Raw genomic sequence first — 19,870 nt, 5'->3', positions numbered from 1 at the left:
AATTGGAGATCGCAGGGAGAGTTCTTCGTCCTGGGGGGGCTGTGGACATAAAATAGGATGATGATGATGATGATGATGATGACGATGATGATGATGATGATGATGATGATGATGATGATGATGATGATGATGATGATGATGATGATGATCACTGGTATAATCACTGGTGAAGCTTATCTAGGCATTCAGTACATGTAGCTATAGTGTTTTGACGCTGCCTTTTCTGCACAAATTATGCCTCAGAGCTGTGCATGGTGGAGCTGTCCGTCGTAAATTTCACTGTGTTGGTTGCTGTCAGAGGTTAGGAAACTGGACAAAGTTTCACAATACATTTTTTAAAAAATCTTTTCCACTTTGCACAATTGATCACTAAAAGTATGTCACAACAAACGTGGCTGCCATTCTGTTCTGCCATTCTGCCATTCTGCCATTGCCATTCTGTTTAAAGGGACACTAAAGGCAAATACTAAGTCAAGCTAAAGTGATAGATTAGTGCAATAGTGCAAGAGAATCTCTAATGCATCAATATTATCGTGAACAGAGCCTTAATAATCGAGAAATCGAGGTAAATGCAGGACATAATTAGAGACTCCCCTGGGACATTCAAGCACTTGCCTGATGACGAAAGCAGTCCTCAGTTAAATTCTGTCCCTACTACTCAACTACTCGTTGCAAAAAACATCCTTGTATTGTATTATAAGATGAAATAAAATTCTACTTGTCCAGTTCCATTTCATGTTTAGAAAAAAGAACTCACTGAAATTTTCGTTGACAATGGCGCGGGTGGTCAAAAGGTTTTGTTTTCGCTCTAGTCTGCACTGCCCACACTTTCGCGTTTCAGTAGCTTTGTTATCGCATAGTGCTGCGATGGTTTTGCTGGCTCATGAAACTCGCACAAACTGCAAGTAGCAGAGAATTCAACTTCCATGTGATGTCACGGGATGCTCGAACGGTGTACGCCACTTGATCAAAATGCAGCTGCAGCAGTCAAACCGCTGCTCTGTCTTGGCTCGGTGCCACCGTCTGTCGGGCGCCATTTTATTCACTGACAGCAGCAAAGGGCAGCGATGGCGTATGCAACATCACCACTCCCTCGGTTGGGTGGCGGTAGATTTGAATTTCGGAAAAGGTATTCGGACCCTTCAGCTTCATTTTTCTCGTAAACTAAGCATTTCCTTGGTGCGAAACAAGCGTTGCAAGTTTTCTAGAATGGTATTTAGACAGTCCACGTCGACTTAGTATTTGGCTTTTGTGTCCCTTTAATAAAACACTAGGTAACATTATACAACAGGGATTTTACAGTATTTTCTTACATTGCACAATTGATCGTTAAAATATGTTACAACAAAAGTGGCTACTAACATTACCATTCTGTTTAATAAAACACTAGATAACATTATACAACAGGGATTTCAAAGTATTTTCTTATATTTGGGTTGGAGTGCAGGTTCCCAAACCTTGTTATGTTCCTTTTTGGCTTCTTTAGGAGACAGTGTAATCTATCTTTAGCTATAGTTAACTAGGCCCGGGCAGACAGTGTCAAAATTCATGATGTCCTGGCAAGCTGATGTGTGAACTTCAATGCAGCATTAATTGTGACCTGTATTTTGTTTTTGCTTCCTTTCTGATTTAGCAAGGATCCTCTTATGACAACTAGAAAACATGATGCAAGAAATTTGGACACAGACACAGGGAACAGATGAGGACAAATGCTCTTGTGTCAACAATGTCTGCGTCCAAGTTTCTTGTGCTAAGCTTTCTAGTCACCACCATAGTCCAATTAGCCCAACAGTCAGTCTTTCTGAAGTACCTACACCTTTCAAGGTAAGAGTGGGTTTTTGTTATTGTAAAAGCGTAATTAACTATAAGAGTTGATTGTGGGGCTAGTTGGTCATTCATAATTTAAGCAGTAACTTAGCACAATAAAAACACGGAAACAAGAAAGGTGGACAAGGACAAGTGCTTGTCGTTGTCCACCTTTCTTGTTTCCGTGTTGTTATCGCGCTAAGTTACTACTTAAATTATGTAATTAACTAACAAAGCTAAACTTATTTTTCTCTTTAATGTGTAAGGTGCACCCAAAGCAAGCATTTTTGTACTCTGCCTCCATTGGGCAGCTGCAGTAGCCAGGGGTCGAACATGCAAGCCTTTGCGTAGCAGCAGCATAACACTACATTGAGTGCACTTTTGTGACAAAGAATGTTAGGTTGAAAGAAATAGGCTTACACTAGGGTGCTTTGCGCATCAGTTAGAGCATTACCTGGCTACAAGTGGAGAAGAAACAATGAGACAGTCTTCATGCAGACACCCGAGGTATCAACGTAGATTGCACATGATAGCCAGTGTTGTGGCCTTGCTGCAGAGGCAGATAAGTGCATGCCTGCTTCCACTCACCCCGATCCAAGCACAAGAGGAAGATGAATGAGTGCATCGCTTCCATTCACAAGCACTCTGCCTTCCTGTCCCGAAATTATGAGGGCAACCTCCGGAAAGTCGATCAGCAGGTCATCGGCACTGGTTGTCAGCGTAAACTGGCGACCGCCAACATCGTGCGCGAGAAGGTATGTGCAGTACGAAGCTGGGTAGCTGGGGAACTCGAGGAACACGCCGTCGAAGGTCACCACGTGTCCACTGCCGAAGATGGCTGCCACCTTCTGGCCTTTCTCGAGTCGAGGCAGCGACCACGATTCTGGCTGCTGGTTCCGTAGAAGACTCCTGACCAGATGCTTAAACAAAAACAAGAATAAAGTCAGATATACAGGTGGCAGCAAGAGCAGATTGAACATTCATATGCACATGTGCTCTGGTGCTATTTCAGAGTAGTGACATCTCTACAAGTACTATTCACCACCAAATTTGGCAGACCACCATTCTGATTCTCAATTCAGCTAGAAGGCTGGCTGTTTGAGATTAATCATATTTCTTTACCTCAGCTACATTGCAATACACAAAGGAAAACTGCATACAGCTTCAACACACATGTTGCCTTTTTATTTTATTTGAACACACATAATTTATTCATGGCAAGAACAGGAAACAGACACCGACCACGGTGAATTTTTTTCTTCTTGACTGTAATTATCTAGAATTATTTTAAATTTATTTATGTTTGCATGTTGCACGAAACACTTAAAGCAACTAATTCTTGCTCTAAACCAGAGGCAAGCTACTGTTTACTACTCAACAAAGTTCTAATAAAACACTTAAATGCAGTAGGGCCCTATCGATGCATCTTTTAGGGGACCATAACAACGTAATGTATAGTCCAGAAAAATCTAACATCTGATAGCACTTGCAACAGCACTTCTGAGGAGACAAAAAGCTACTCTCACACAAAACCTGACTGGAAGTAAAATAGGAAACCAACAAACTATCAAAAACCCATTCAGTAAGGCTCGTTATTACTGTCTTGAAATTAGGTTGAATGTTATATGCCCTTTAAGAAGGGTTGTAGCAGTAAGCACCACTACTGCACTAAACGCAGCTTTTCATTTCCATCTGGTGGTTGGATCGAATCTTGAGCCCCACTCACAGCCCCTTTTCAGTTTCTGCTCAGCCTTGTACATCAAAGTAACAGTACGAGGTATTGAGGGTAACGGGACAGCATCTGCTATTGTGGGTGCTGGGCGACCTCTTTTCCCTTCATCCACCTCCTCTTCGCTTTCAATCTGCATCGAGATTGACAAGCAGCGACATTCTGAAGACAGTGATGGAAACTCTTCTGCGCCTCATGGCAGGTTCTGTGAAGTGACCATTTTCAGTAGTGACATGAGGCAGTCAATGTACAGTATTTACTCGCATAATGATCGCACTTTCTTTGTAAAAAAAATTGATGCAAGTTCAAGGGTGCGATCATTACGCAGGTTAAATTTTCCGCAAAAATAATTTTTTTTTTATCCCGCATTTGCTGCGGGATTACAACAGGTCAACAAACAGGCGGCTTCCGCTGTAACTGCGGGACACCAAAACAGAAATAGCAGCCAGTGGAGCAAGCCGAATGCGCCGAACGGATTTTTTTTTTTCTGGTGAGTACATTACGCGCATTGAAACAGTTTCTTCCGTATCAGTAATGAATAATATCGTTAATATCTGCAAGTTTGCGACAATAACATAGCCATGTACACTTTGAGGGGACAGAAACAGAGATGGGTTTGCTTAGCTGCCAGTGACCTAGAAACACATCGCGGGCATGTGCAGAAACTGCGGCATCTGTCTTCACTACTATACTAATATGGCACGTTTCCACTAAGGGTGGGCGAATATGTGAGCTCTGTTGTGAGTGTTGGTGTATGAATAGGGTACACTGTCTCGTATCAGTGTAAACATGGCCACTATCGTTGCTGCTCGCAATTTGTTGCGTGCCCACTAGTGCAGATGAGAAGAATTGAAAGGTGCCTTTTTCGTTGTTGTTGTTGACCAAAACCATTTTGAAGCCTACAAATAATAACGCCATGGTAAGTTTGGTTGTAACTTTTTTTTTCATGGAAGTGCAGAAAGTGATAAAAGGAATGGAATGGGGCATCTGCTTAAGAACGTTTGGTGCGTGTAGACCACTTGGTATGTCTTCGAGAGTCATTCACATAGCATTCGACAGATGATAAGCACGATCATCATTAGCTAGACTTGGCACAAGACATATAGATGCGACAAGTTCGAGGTGCGATCATAACTCGGGAAAGAAAAAAAAAATTGAATTTTGATGACAAAATTCAGGGGTGCGATCATTACGTGAGTGCGATCATTATGCGAGTAAGCACGGTAGGTGTCACCAATGGACAATGCCATGTGAGTGGTGTGCTTTAACTTAACTAGAGGAAAGAAAAACATAACAAACAGACAGCTAATACATGTGGCCCTATGAAAACTAAATGGGACTCATGCTTTCCGAGTGTAAAAGCCAGGAAAACAATACAGAAATGTATCAACGAAGTTCTACTGTACACTAACTGGAGCGAGCAGATGTAACTCGGGTGTCAGTCTGGCATATCGCACAAGGAGCAGAGTAAAAACCATTACCCTTCTGCTACTGTTTAACTGTCTGTGAACCACTATCAGCTGGCAAACAAATGAGCATATCGTTAAGAATAGCATGCAAAACGAAAAGCAGCACACTAATCGACACAAAGTACTGTGGAGCTCGTCTGCATACTGCATTGTGGATGAAGTCACACTTACTTCAACACTACCATACGAAGGAAGGGACGGCATGTCGGCAGAGAATTCCACCACTCCAGGAATTCTGGCTGGCCGCGTCAAATAGATCGTGGCCAGCTGTGCTGACAGCTCAGGTATGTGATGGGCAGTGTAATTAAGAACCTTGTCGAGGTTGAAGTAGTAGAAGGCCCATCCTAGAGTGATAAGGTGACAGATTAGTTACAATGCACTCAGCTAGACTAGCATACTGCCCCATTTAGAAGGGTTATTGGCAGGCAAGATTTCCTTTTTTTTTTCAGAACTTTCATTGCAACCATTCCACAACGTCAATGACAATAGAGAGATTTAGCTTGTACATAAATGGAGTAACCTTCATGGAGTACTGGGTTAACGGAGACATGAACTGCATCAACAATGCTGGAAACATCTTGGGATGCTTTTTCTAATGACAACATATTAGACATGTTTTCGTGCTATATGCTTGTTTCTGTCAAAGAAAAATCTCTTAAGGAGGCTGCAGGTTAATGACTATGTTGCTAACGATGCTTTACACTAGCAAAGTAGACTATATGCTTGGTTTCTGCAATAATAGCTCCATGTTATCTTAGGTTAAACTCTGTACCAGAAGGTGGCACCATTGACTCGGCCACTCAAATTTAAGTCTTTGGTAACCCAGTACTCCACAAAGAACAATACATTTACGGACAAGCTCAAAAACTCTTTACTGCCACACAATGACAATGCCACAAGCTGCACATTTCATGAGCTGAACACTGATTGGAGTCAAGTTTTTGTATTTTACCCTGCCAGGCAATGGTGCCTTTATATCGCCTATCCGAACAGTTTTAGTTTTCATTAACTCAATAACTGAAATGTTAACTGAACCCGACCGTTTTGAATTGTGTCATCTGGCAAGTCTCAATGCAGCATAAACATGTGCACGCAATTAGTGTCTGCATCAGTGTGCTGCCTACATCTGGTATTCTTCAGCAATTTGTCTACAGAGATCTGAGGGAAGAGGTGATGCCATCATGCATGACCAAGCAGAACTTGGGTGGCTGCAAGGACAGTCACTGCTCAAATGCTATAGTTGTCCTTGTCGTGACGAAGCGACTGTTGGAAGGGTGCACCCACGTTCAGTATGACTGCTGTTGGTATTAGTGCACTTTTGGATTCTGTACAGAAACATACGAGGACAAATCCATTCATGTAGTTATCATTTATCACAAATGTCCACCGAATGATTTTATTGAAAGAGGGCAAGGAGTTTTGTGTTCCTGCACACTGCATAGGCACCCTCACATGTCTATATACCACCACAAAAAAGAGCAGACTTCAGCAATTCCTCTGTCAGTGAATGAATTTCCTGTGACAGTTTAAGGCACTCAATGCTGGCTTTGCTGCAATCTGAAGAACCTCCTTATCCACTACGGTACTGCACCTTGTTGCCTTCAAAATACATGCACAGACACCACCCGTCTTGGTCTATGTGGAGCTCAAAAGCTTTCACGAGTTAACAAGTGCAAATTTTACACAAAATCGCAATGGTTAGCGGGTCCTGCTCTGAAGTGCACATTCCACAGGGACGCGAGATTGAATCAGAGTGAAGGTGCTAGACAAACTTTAGTCTTAACTGTGCAAGCGCTTATTCGGCTACCTTCTGCATATTTTGCAAATGTTAATATTTAACACCCAGTGTTTTGAAATAATGAACTGCTGAATGCAGTCGACTTCCGTCATTTCAACCCTGACGGGTCCGATGAAATTGATCCAATTATCCCGCGGGTCGAGTTAAACAAGATGCAGAAAAAATAGCAAAACACACTACCGATTCATTTGGCAGCATTTGCCCGAGTCTAACACACTCCTGAATCAAACGCGTGCCCACTTCATGTGTGTTCAGCATAGAAAACTACATAAAACTGACATTATGGTTCCTAAACAAAGTAGAAATTAAACATGCACCCGATTTCTTAGCAAGAAAACTGGGCAAGGTTCTATTATGTATTCACAAAGATCGCCGGTTTTCTAAAGTCAGCTTCGCCGCAGTGTGCTTGTGTTATGCGGCAAAGCACACGAACGCCACGAAGGCAGTTTTGGTTTCGCATTCAATTGCACTGCGCAAGCAATTTCCGGCACAATTTTCTCTAGAAAAAGAAAGGCTCGCATTGGAATCGCATAAATAACATAATCAGACATCGTGAGCTACGGTTATTGCTTGAATATCTTTCTAAAGCAGGCCCAAAATTTGTGTTTTCGATGGGATATGGCACTGCCCCCTAAGCTCTGCCGAGACAGATGCTACCACTAAAGGGGTCACTATTTGGGCCACCATAGAGGTCAGGCACGTGCGTGCTAACTGGTCAAGTTTGATCGAATTACCCGGCGAAAGCCAATTTTAGGATCGAACTAACAAAAGCTTGGGCCCATAGCAATGCATGGGCTCCTGCCGGACCTTCAGTTGGGGTTGAATTAAACACAAATGAATTAACCATAGCCAAATTAGCGCTCTTCTATTAGCAGGTCTGTGTGCCTTAGGTAGACTTGAGCCAAATACACATATACAGGTATTACTTCAAAATTTGCATTTTGGTTACTCGGAACAGGGATGATCATTGCACGTGTCATGCATCCATATGGTGTGCAGGCAGCCCATGTGTCCTTGCGTAAGCTCAGCAGTGGCCTCGTGAACATTAAGGGCCATCTGCCACGTGAAAAGTTTGCCAGCGTCGTGTGTGCTATCCTCTGCATACATTACGACTACAAATACATCGGTGAAAGTGGAAATTTTGAAAGAAGACTCGAGGAGCATCGATACAATGGAAATAAGTGCCGCATGGATCCAGTACCCTTGCAGAACATGCTGGTGTCACGGATAGGCTGGGACAGTGCCTGCATCCTAACAAGTGCAATAAATGAATAAGTGAAAGAAACCAGAGTCGACGGCTTTATCTTGAGTCACTTCATAGCCATACAACGGCATGTACTTTGAATCGTAACTACGAAAATTTTAATCGAATCTACACTTGCACCTTACATCACGTACTCAACCGCATTTAATGTCGTTCCCTTCCTGCTTTGCCCTTCATTATGAAAAGGGCTCCTGTGTGGGGGCCGAAACGTCAGTTAAGAAAAAAAATTGCACCTTGGTCAGCGTTGTTTCCTGTTTTCGCCAGGAATGCTAGGGTTTGTGTGTACAACACTGATGCCAGCAGCGGATGTCAGAATGCCACCCTGACTCTGGCAGAGCCAATTGAGCAGAGAGTGATACTAGCATACACACTTGGCTTTATCATTTTCACAGTAGGGCAAAGAAGTCGGGACATTTAGTCAAGTCACTACGTCTTTTACTCTTGGCCCCTCCTGTAAAACGAAAATTTATCTGATTGATTGATCTGATTGAATTACTTTTACGGCCAACTGCCCTGCTGATCTGCCACGTCTCTGGAGACCTCCTAAACTGCCATGTGAGAAACAGATGTGCACCATTGATACTGTGGCAACACGACATCGCTGGGGACGTGAACGCACCTTGAGTGCCCTAATAATTGGCATTGTAGTAAAGCCTTCCACCAGATAGTCAAGAGTCTCAACAAAAGTTCACTCACTGTTAAGTTTCATTCTATGGATGTCATCTCCCATAAGCAAGTTCTGATGAACTCTTATTATTTCAGGCTTCACACAGGTTTGTGAAACTGGGATCCCTGAGAGCTTTCTCTCGGATAAATGTAGGCAATTCTCTATGAAATATGTGCAAGCTGCAGTTATTATAGACTTGTGCAACTCAACATTTAATCAACGCTTTCTACAGAATACGATAAAGCAGACCTTGTCATTACAAACTTAAAACACCCTGATGAAAATGTCTAGCACCGTGCCAAACATACTGAGCATTTAATAAAAGGCAAACATTTTAAAATACTTCACCAACCAGGAATTGTTTGCTTAAAGGCTTCGTGTGTTGCACCCAAACCCGTAGCTGCTTTCCTGACCAACGCAGAGCTGCTGTAGATGACAGGATCGTAAATGGCGTGGAATGTTCCCAGCACTTGGTGCGACATCTTCCATGATTCTGCAAGCATGCTGTGTACCTGAAAGTCAATGCTATCAATTTAACAACTGAATAAAAAGAAACTACCATGCACTCTGAACAGTGAAAATTAGCAGTCGCCACAGTGTACAAAGTTGGATGCTAAGCATGTGCCGTAGAAACTACAAATGTTTCTTGCCAATATGTAGGACGGGCGCTATCAACTATGTTATCTGTGACCTGTTAGCTGCTTGCATCGGCAATGATACTGTGAAATCAACATTGCCATTTGATCAACATTTGATCTAGTATAAGCTCTGAACAACACACCCCAGCATGCCAATGTCAAAGTTGTCCAGCTTTTTCGTGCGTTCTTTGCTTCTGCCATAAAACAGAGCTTTTTGGGCAAAATTTTCCTGATGATTGTGTTCAAATGCTGACTTGAATATACAGTCAAACCTTATTATAATGATGTGACATTCAATACAAAAATACCTTCATTGTTAAAATAAAAAAATTAATTCTGGGGTTTTATGTGCCAAAACCGTGATCTGATTATGAGGCACCCTGTAGTGGTGGATTAATTTGGCCACCTGAGGTTTTTTAACGTGCACCCAATGCACAGGCATTCTTGCATTTGCAAAATGCGGCCGCCACGGCCGGGATTCAATCCCACAACCTTGTGCTTAGCAGCGTAACGCCATAGCTGCTAGGGCACCACGGCGAGTACCTTCGTTATGTCCAATATTTGTTACAGGCATGTATTTGTTACATGCTGATATTAGCAACAAACATTTTAGACCTTTTTTACATTGACAGTTCGTTATATCTGTGCTTGTCCTCTCCAGGTCTAACAGTAATGAGCATTCACTCAAATTTGTAAGTTCTCATAAAACCTCATTCTCACATTTTAATATATACCACTAAGTGTATTATCAGCATGCATGCATACATTGATGTACACTTACGTAGCTCTGATGACATTGCATAATTATGTGGCTAAATGTGTTTTGGGTTTTCGATAGATACCTAGTTTTATAGGGTTCTCATCCCATGCTCTTGGGACAAAGGATCGAGAACACAGTAGTCCAAACAATCACAAGGGCATTTATTGCACCTTTCATAGACTAACGCCTGCTAGCCGAGTGGCTATACACAAAACATCCCAATGGGCACGCGACAAATCGCGGCAGTCCTGACTAACCGCGACCGGATAGCAATGCGAATATGTTTGCCCCATGCTGGACACCAACGCTTGGTCGTTCACGCGCATGGTCACGTGAACAGTGACGCGTTCGAACGAGGCCTCGCGAGACGGTCTCGCAGAAGCATGGATCGGCGCACACACGGAACGTCCACGCCGCTTGCCGACCCAGCGCCATTTATGGCGTTACTTAAGGCATGCCAAAATAGCAGTCACTGTTGGTGGGAGGGGCTTAGAGGAGGGCCTACTCCCTGACGCACCCGACCAACCCAGCCGTTAGGTGGAGCTAGCAGTGCCACACTCGTGCCATCTCTCGTAATGTGCTGCAAACAGACCGACTGCCGCTGGCACTAAGTTACGCGGCGAAGCCGGATTACAGGAGACGGGAGCTATGCAGGAAAACAACATATCAGGAGATGCCGGAGAGTTGTGCATTCCCACAGTTCTGAGTTGCGTGTATAATATATATATATATATATATGTTCTTCCTTTCGTTTTTGTATGTAACTTATGCCCCTCCTGCTTGGGCCCTTACTGGGGCCTGTAGTATGTTATAAATAAAGAAACAAGGCATAAATGTAGTGTTTGTTGCAAGTACTATGTTAGTATACGTGCCATGCGACAACACTGCACCAGAATGCCTCATTGCCTTCTCAGTGTTGTGGGGAACTACTGAGATGGAGTGCAGAGAAGGCACTTAAACCAAAGCTTAAAGTTATGACTGCAGTACATTATACATATTAAAGAAATTTTAAATGTGCACAGAACTTTATCACAGTAGAAAACTGGCAATAAGCCTGTTCTTTAAGGAATTGCTTAAAGATGAATGTCAACATTAAAGTCTAGCAACTTTTGTGCTAGGGTAGACAGAGTAGTAAGGCTGATGTTATTGGATTCTCTGAATCATGAATTATGGATAATTTAGCTAAACAGGGTACCAATGCTGAAGCCATTGGTACTTTGGTTCGCTACATTTGATGACCTTATTTCCCATAATTTATTTCAGAAAATTAACCAAAGAACACTTGCGTAAAATTATAAGCAAATAAGGTAAACAAGAACGAAACTCATATTTGAAATTACCACACAGGTTACACACATCTACACGTTTTCAGCATCATAATGTTAAGAACAAAAATTATTTTTAATTATTGGTACATAATATCTAGGTAACTTCTCTCTAAAAGGATCATTGCGATGATAATGGTGATGAACCTTATCTTGATTCAGGTGTGACACAATTTTTCCCACACTGTAACATAGGAGGAAGAACACCACTCTGTGCACTCGGCCATACTGTCGGGCATACCACAGCCTGACACGACCGAATTGCCCTTAAGCTAAACATAAAGATAAGGCAGGAGTGACAACAAAGGAAGAGGAAAAACCTTGGATGAAGCTCAAGAAGCTTTATGTCGAACAAACAGGGTTTTCTCTTCATTAGTCGGTTAAAACAAAGTGAACCAAGCTGTGCTAGGAATTCAATAGACTGACTGCTTTTCTGCATGTTTCAACCAAACTAAGCTTTCAGCGTGCACAGAGTAAGGAATAACAGAAGCAGTGGCATTCGCTAAGCAACAGATAGGAAGTGGCAGTTGATTCGGAGTATCAAATCTTCCACAGAACACACAGGTTTTTATGAGAGAACAGAATTAAGTTTTGAACAGCACCACGTGTGTTATTGAACTTGATTATGCCAAAGCGCAAGTTATGCCACACTCAGTTATTCAAGTTCTAGTCAAGTGAACCAAGAGTGGCTCAGTTTGCAAGGTCTAGTAACTTTGTAGCTAATATCTATAGAGTGAATGCAGGCCAGTGAAAACAATGTAGTAGTGTGAGGATACACTGTGATGAGGTCTTTCTCCCATAATGCTGCAGATGCCTGAACAGTAACTGCCAGGATTTAATGTCTCATCACAGTGAATGGCAGCAGATTTTTGCCGTCAATGAATTTTTAACATGAACTTAAAGGGGCCATTACACCAAACCTTCAACTTTAATTATGCATTGCACATTAAACGGTGTGCATCTCACAACAAGATGTCAAAATTTGAGTGCATTCTGTACAGTAGAAAATTTATATTTGAATTTTTGCATGTTGTAGTTGCATGATACAGCAGCCTGGTGCCACTGATGAGTGATGAAATAAAGTGTGTCCTGTGTGGTCAATGTGCATGAAATATGTTTGTTTTTGTTTTCGCATGTGCATCTCAGCACTCAGCCTAGAATAGTTACTGCAGGCATCCTCCGATATGTGCTGTTTTAATCGCAGGAAGGAAAGAATGGCGGGCACAATGCAGCAGGAATGCCTTCACTGTGCCATTGGGTGCCAGAGCACACAGAGTGCGGTGTGTACACTGTTTCAGAGCAGATGACAGGGCGCTGGCTGCACATTTTTGATGTTACTTAAGGCATTCCAAAATGGCAGTCACTGTTGGTGGGAGGGGCTTAGAGGCACCAGTTTACAATTAACGATATTTGTTAAAATGTACACCGAGAGCTAGTGTTTTTTTGCGTTTTTTTGTATGTGTATATGTGCTTGTGCAAATATATTGGTCTCTCTATGCTCAATTACAGTGATAAACTAAGAATAGTTGGATGACCATGTTATGGCGCCTATAAATACATTTACATGTGCATTTGTGTGTTCTGTTTTCATCAAAAAGTGGTCATAATGGTCAGTAGTGAATGTACAACCACTGTACTTAGCAGCAGAACAACGTAGCTGTTAAACCAACTCGTGCATGAATCATCACGCTGCTGTGTAGCGTACCAAATCTTATCTTCATTCCTTGCATCCACGACATTAGTGGAGACGTCCATGGCACAAAAGTATAAAAATCACACATACTAAATGAACATTTCTTGCTCGTGACATGTCACATGCTACAGAGCATGCCCTGACATAGAACAGTTGATGTACCTTCTCTCTCTCTCTGTCAAAAATCTCTCCTGCAGTAGCTCCTGTCAGTTGGTAGACTATCAGGTTGAAAGGGTGCCTTGGGTTGTAGAGGGAGGCAATGACCACGTTCGTGTATGCTGCCGTGACTTCGAGCAGCTCCTTAATCACAACCTTGTTTGCCAGACCTCGAACTGCCTTCTCCGACTTGCGGGGCACAACTACTGCCTGGAATACATTCAGCTCCTGGGCCTGTGGGTCCGAGTCCTGCAGTGGGGACCACAATTATTTTAATTAGGGAATACGGCAATGTTTACAGGCAATATATCGGATGTCTTAGGACTAACTCATTAGTCTAGATAGCCTTAATTTGCTATCTTTCGGACTGTTAATTTTTCTTTTTTGCCATATGTGTATTTTTAAAATGATGGCACTGGTTCCTGGACATGCCGACATTACCATGTTTCTGCGATGCCACTTTCAATAACCCTCTGACCTTTCATGTTCCTATATATACATTCTTTGACCAAATAACATTCAGTTAGTAGTGAGCACTTGTGTTTTTCCTTCTTTTTGCTAACCCTACACCTATCTAATCACATTTCAGTGCTTGGCACTGCATTCACTTCAGGTAGTTAGCACATAGGTTGCACATTGGTAGCACATTGGTTGCGCATCGGTTGCACACACAAAGCAGACGAATGACAGAAGACGCAATCCTTCACGTCACTCCTCTGTCGCCATTTCTATAATAGCATGCTTGACTACCTGCAATGGCTAATGACTTTCAACTTGACCAGACCACTGCTATGCTAAGGACCAACTGATTGATGGCTCATGGGGACATGCCCATCATAACCTCTGTCGGAACGTGGCAGCTCAAACCTGTGACCTTGTGCTCAACAGCAGCAGAATGCCACAGGGGCCGAGCCACTGCACAGGGCTGTGCTAATTGGGCCCCTCAAGTTCTTTTCTCAAGAGAACTTGTGTTTAAGCAAGTCAGCAGGGTTTACTATGCATCCTCTTGAACAGTGCGAGGAAGACATATACAACGTATTGCATGCACCACAACAGTTTAATGAAACAGAAGGCAATGGGTGTTCTTCATGCGCGTGCGTACAAACATGGTGACCTTTTCTTACGTTTTTATCCCCCCCTCTTTTTTTATTTTAAAGTGTAAACCCCAAGTATTTATTTTTTTCTTGCTTGAATAAGTAGGCTTGCATAAAATAGTAAAATAATACATATTTGGGCGGGTTGACAGCTGTTTAGATGAGGAAAACTCCTTTCTATTGTGCAAATGGTAGGCAGGAAGGAAGAAGGCGACAGGACAGAGCTCCTGTCACCTCCTTCCTCCTTTCCTACGATTTGCGAACTAAAACAGATTTTACCTTGTCTAAACAATGTTTCACAGTCCAGTCCAAGCAGCAACCCTTTTGACAATGGAGTGTTCTCTTTTTTTTGCGTGAATAAGTAAGCTTGCATAAAATAGTACACAATTTGGCAGGCGCGCAGCTGCTTTTTTTTTTTGCTTAAAGTTTATAAAGCAATACACGATTGAGCAGTCAGCAAGAAATAATACAGTACTGGTATGAATACATTTTCCCAATAATTCCTGCCCTGTGAAAGCACCTTATATTCTATTCAAAAACATGCTATCTATGTTATGCTACATTTTTCCACTCAGTGCATGAGGTGACCTCAGCCATCAGGTAATCAAGCTTTGCAGAAAAGCCAACATGCCAATGGCAACTCGTTATAATTTGTCCTTTGGCTAGTTGGTTGATATTTGTTGAAGCCATTGTAGTGCAATAAAAACAAAACACAAAGAACAGAGAACCAGACACCACAGCAGCCAGCGGTGTCTGGTCCTCTGCCCTTCGTGTTTTCATTTAATTCAACAATCTTAGGACATTCATTTTCAGACCGTTATTATAGATCACATGTAAATTTCTTTAAAATGTGAAATATTAGTACTGCAATAGGCTGGGAATGAAGTAATAATATGAAGAATTAGCAGGAGCAATTTCAATATACCTATTTTGAGAGCAAACGTGAGACAATGGGTTACAGCTCTGCGAAAAGTTATGAGTGTAAACATTCACCTGATGCTTGCTGATGATTCTGGCATCATAAAATATGGCTGCACCACTTCGCCTAGACCGTTTGGAAAGTTTCATCATCTTGAATGCCGTGGATGCCTTGCGAGGCGTCAACTTCACGTCAAAGATCCAGTTGTCCTTCTCTTCATTGTAAACTGTTTCCAATGGAATCCAGTTTGAGCTCTGCACAGTTCAAGAAATTTTGAGCATCTTCTGTATTCAAGCATTGTAAGGGTAGCCATCATGTGACAAATAAAAGAAGTTGTCACCTTTGTTATGCCCTAATGCAGCAATAAAGTATTTTAGTGCAAGTTTCCTAGAAACGTACACTGATTAACATTTAAAATGCATGGAAATTATGTGTTGAAGAATATTAAACCCTAAAATAGAAACTATTGCGAGACAGCTGTTAAACCTCTATGGTTTATTTAGCAGGTCACGCACTGAAGACCATGACGCTACCCAAGATGATGAATATATACAGATGAAGATGAAGGAGCAATATAATGCTCACACAATTTCCCCCGCACATGGAAGCGGCCAACCTGGCCACTGGTTCTAGCGGCAAATGCTGTAGGAAAGGCTTCAAATGCAAAACATGCGCAATTTCTGTGGCACGGCAGCGGTCATCCAAAGGTGAAACAACTGGAGTGACACAATAGTTAACTGACGAAGTCTGTTCCCGAACAATGTAGGGCTCGATAAAACGGGACTGAAATTTCTCGCACAATCCAGGAGCGCGAACTGGGGTCCACAGCAACCCGTCGTCTCCAGGGTGGAAGGAAACGACACGGTGGGATGCATCATAGCGAGTTATGTGGTCTTGTTGACTGACGTCTGTGTTAAGGTGGGCACGCTGGCGACACTGGGCAATGCGTGAAACGAACTGCTCACACATTGACGTGGACGAGGCATGGGGACACCAAAGAAAGAAACGTCGAGCATAGGGATCAATTGACGACCATACACAAGGAAAAAGGGCAAGTACCCTGTAGTGCGTTGGACGGATGTGTTGTATGCGAAAGTGACGAATAGTAGAATTATGTCCCAATTGGTGTGGTCAGGGTTGATGTACATTGATATCATGTCGGACGGACAGCGTGCGATGAAAGTGCTGTGTGAGACCATTAGTTTGAGGGTGGTAGCTGGAAGTCGTCTTATGGATGGTATTGGATGCATGGGGAACATCGTCGAGAAGTTTAGACAGAAAGGTCCTGCCACGGTCACTCAAAAGGACACGTGGGGCTCCGTGCCGTAAAAAGACGGCTTCCAAGAAAAAGGCTGCAACCTCCTCTGTCGATCCCAAAAATAGTGCGGCTGTTTCAGCATACCGTGTCAAGTGGTCTACAGCTGTGACGACCCATCGTTTACCGCCAGTAGTTAAGGGTAGCGGTCCATAGAGGTCGATACCAACGACTGCGAAAGGAGCTTCAAGACACGGGACAGGTGGGAGCAGTCCAGCTGGAGGTGAGGTCGGTTGTTTGCGGTGTTGGCAGACCGAACAGGAAGCCACGTATTTCACCACACTGGTTGCAAGCCCAGGTCAAGAGAAGTGGCTGCGAATTTGCTCATAGAGGTTTTATGGAAACCAAAGTGACCAGCAGTGGGATCATCGTGAAAGGTCTCTGGTGTCTGGGCCCAAAGTGACTGAGGAACAGCAGGAACCCAACAATGTCCTTCGGATGAAGCATGCACCGTTATAACATCGAATGTTTGATCTTGAAGTTCTTCAACTGCCGATGGAGCCGAGCGTTAGGTGTGCGAGATGATCCGCGAATATGTTCCATAATGAGTTGGCAATAGGGGTCACTACGTTGGCAAGATGCAAACGTATGAGAATGGCTGGATGGGAACCGGTCAAGAGCTGTGAGCAAAGGGAATGCAGACGACGCATGCTGCGGTTTGCTCATGGAAGATGGTAAGCAAGCAGTGTTTGAAGACGGTAGGAGGGGACAACGAGAAAGACCATTGACCTCCTGGTGTTTCTTTCCAGACTTGTAGGTAACCTCAAAGTCGTATTCTTGTAAACGAAGTATCCAACGGCCAAGACGTCCCATTAAATTCTTTAGCATCACCAACCAGGACAAGGTGTGGTGATCAGTAACGACCATAAAGTGGCGGCCATGCAGATAAGGCTGAAATTTTTGGATGCACCAAACAACGGCGAGACACCCTTGCTAGGTAATCGTATAATTCTTCTCTGCAGCTGTTAGCATGTGACTTGCGCATGCAACCACACATTTTTCTGAATTTTGCTGACACTGCAGAAGAACAGCGCCGATGCCATGGTCGCTGGCGTCAGTATGTAGAAGAGTGGGTGCGGTGCTGTCGAAATGACAAAGCACAGGTTCGGACGTGAGGGCACGCTTGAGGGCATCAAAAGCAGTTTGGCATTCGTCCGACCATACGTAGGGAGCTCCAGAAGGAAGGAGTTGATGGAGCGGTGCCGCAATGGTGGCAAAGTTACGTATGAAGCACCGGAAATACGAAGCTAGGCCAAGGAAGCTACGCAAGTCTTTGGTGCATTGAGGCCTGGGAAAGCGGAAGACAGCAGTAATCTTATCAGGGTCAGGTCGAAGGCCCTCCTTGCTGACAAAGTGTCCGAGCACGTTAATGGTTTCGCTAGCAAATTGGCACATTTTTGTATTCAGCTTAAGGCCAGTGAATTAAATTCTGGGTTATTATGTGCTAAAACTACAATATGATTATGATGCCCACTGTAGTGGGCCTCATAATTTTGACCACCTGGGTTTCTCTAACCTGCACCCAATGTACAGTACACGGGCATTTTTGCATTTTGCTCCCATTGGAATGCGGCCGCAGCAGCCGGGATTTGGCTTCACCCTTGGGCTTAGCAGTGTCAATGCCATCGCTACTACGTCACCATGGCAGGTTAATATTAAACCCTTCTCAAAGCATTAACATCAGGTGCCTACATCAGTTGCTATCATGTCAATCATTGCACTAGAATCCTAATCATTTGAACTCCAATATTTTGGCACTTTCAGCACTGGCATGTTGCACCCCATTTGCACTGTAAAAGAAGCACTGCACTGGGCAGAGCAGCAAGCTTTCTATATCTGTGCCATCAAAACCTTAACTGTGACGGAGGATGTGGCACACCCTGCAAGACCACAGGTATCATGTAGAATGTAGTTTGATTGCCTTTAAAACGCTAAAATGCTGTCACTCTGTCATTCAATACCCAATGTACTTAGCACAAATACTGTCTTTTCTTTAATTGCCATTGACATTAACTTATGCAATCACTGGTGCAATGCAAGAAAGCTTTCAAAATCTGCTCAATGCATAGAAACTGATCTTTACAAAGACCTGGTGTAGACATGAATTTTTAAAAACATGCTCTGCAGTCTAATCACATGGTATGCACCACAGCACTACATCTGTAACATGTATGGCACTGGCATTAGCATGATGCAATGATCGAACATCATAATGATGTCATCCTGGCTCCTTTTTTAGTCATTACTAGAGACTAGAACTTCAGGCAAAATATCTATTCTTTCTTCTTACGTCCTTATCATGCCTACTTAACATATAAGCAAAAAAATATGTGTCTAGAAACATTCTAGCGATACTTCCATCGTGCTTATAAATGCACATTTCAATGTTGAAGCCTAATAGAATTTTCAAAGCCTAAAAATGCCTTGTTTTGTGTTTTGTCACAGCCTCAGTTTGTTTATGATGTTATCACCCGCTGGTGAACTTGGCTTAATGCAGCCGATTACTACCACAAACATTTTGCCAGTGCAAAGGCTGTTATTAACAGCTTTGCAGCATTGCTGTGAGGAGGGCTCAAGCTGCTCTAGGCTAAGATACAATAGAAAGTGGTTTAGTGCACTTCTTTGCTCACTTCACATTTTTAACCGACATCATTGAGAAGCTTGAATGCTCAGGCGCAACCATGGTTTGGAATGTGAGGCTCATTTTGTATGTTAAGTAAAGGTTTGCTACCATCCCCAATAAACCTTTTGTTAATAGAGTTAGCTAGAAAGCATAATCCTCGGACAAAAGCACAGTGTTTCGGTACTGAAGTAACTTTCAAAATTGCTGACTGGCAAACATTCTGTAATTCCAAAGGGCAGTGGATCATTGAATGTTCCAAAGTATAAGTACGTGCTGCTAACTTCTGAGGATGTTGAGTATTTCTTCTATGCATACAAACTAATACTCAGTGAAAGAAAGGCACAAAATTAACCCCAAAAATCTCGAGATGGTGCTTCTTTGCCAATGCTTTCACAATATTTTACCTCGCGTTTAGTTATGCTAGATTACGGTTAAAATTGTAGCCTATGCAACTTGCCCTGTTCTGTTTTATCCAAAAAACAAAATGAATTTCACAAACAGGGATTTACTGAGCTGTGTTCCTTGGAAATCAATTTTTCCTGAGATGCACAGTGGAAGTTCTTTATAACTGAGTGTACAGATGCCTAAAGGCCAGTACTTCGTGCCTATGTATG

General features: G+C 42.9%; 1 protein-coding gene across 2 annotated transcripts in view; it reads right to left on the bottom strand.

Moving 5' to 3' along the window:
• LOC142560908 (uncharacterized) overlaps positions 1 to 19,870 on the bottom strand; it is a 236,316-nt gene that overhangs the window by 53,169 nt on the left and 163,277 nt on the right. For both annotated transcript variants that reach the window (XM_075673325.1, XM_075673323.1), the window contains exons 28-32: positions 15,393 to 15,572; positions 13,312 to 13,554; positions 9,086 to 9,245; positions 5,176 to 5,348; positions 2,395 to 2,726 (exon numbers count right to left, since the gene is read on the bottom strand). In XM_075673325.1, coding sequence (XP_075529440.1) covers positions 2,395 to 2,726; positions 5,176 to 5,348; positions 9,086 to 9,245; positions 13,312 to 13,554; positions 15,393 to 15,572 — 1,088 coding nt within the window. The remainder of the gene's footprint in view (positions 1 to 2,394; positions 2,727 to 5,175; positions 5,349 to 9,085; positions 9,246 to 13,311; positions 13,555 to 15,392; positions 15,573 to 19,870) is intronic.

This window comes from Dermacentor variabilis, chromosome 10 (genome assembly GCF_050947875.1).
Source record: "Dermacentor variabilis isolate Ectoservices chromosome 10, ASM5094787v1, whole genome shotgun sequence".
NCBI lineage: Eukaryota > Metazoa > Arthropoda > Arachnida > Ixodida > Ixodidae > Dermacentor > Dermacentor variabilis.
Note: the sequence above shows the minus strand (reverse complement) of the source record. Positions and strands in the feature narration are given on the sequence as shown.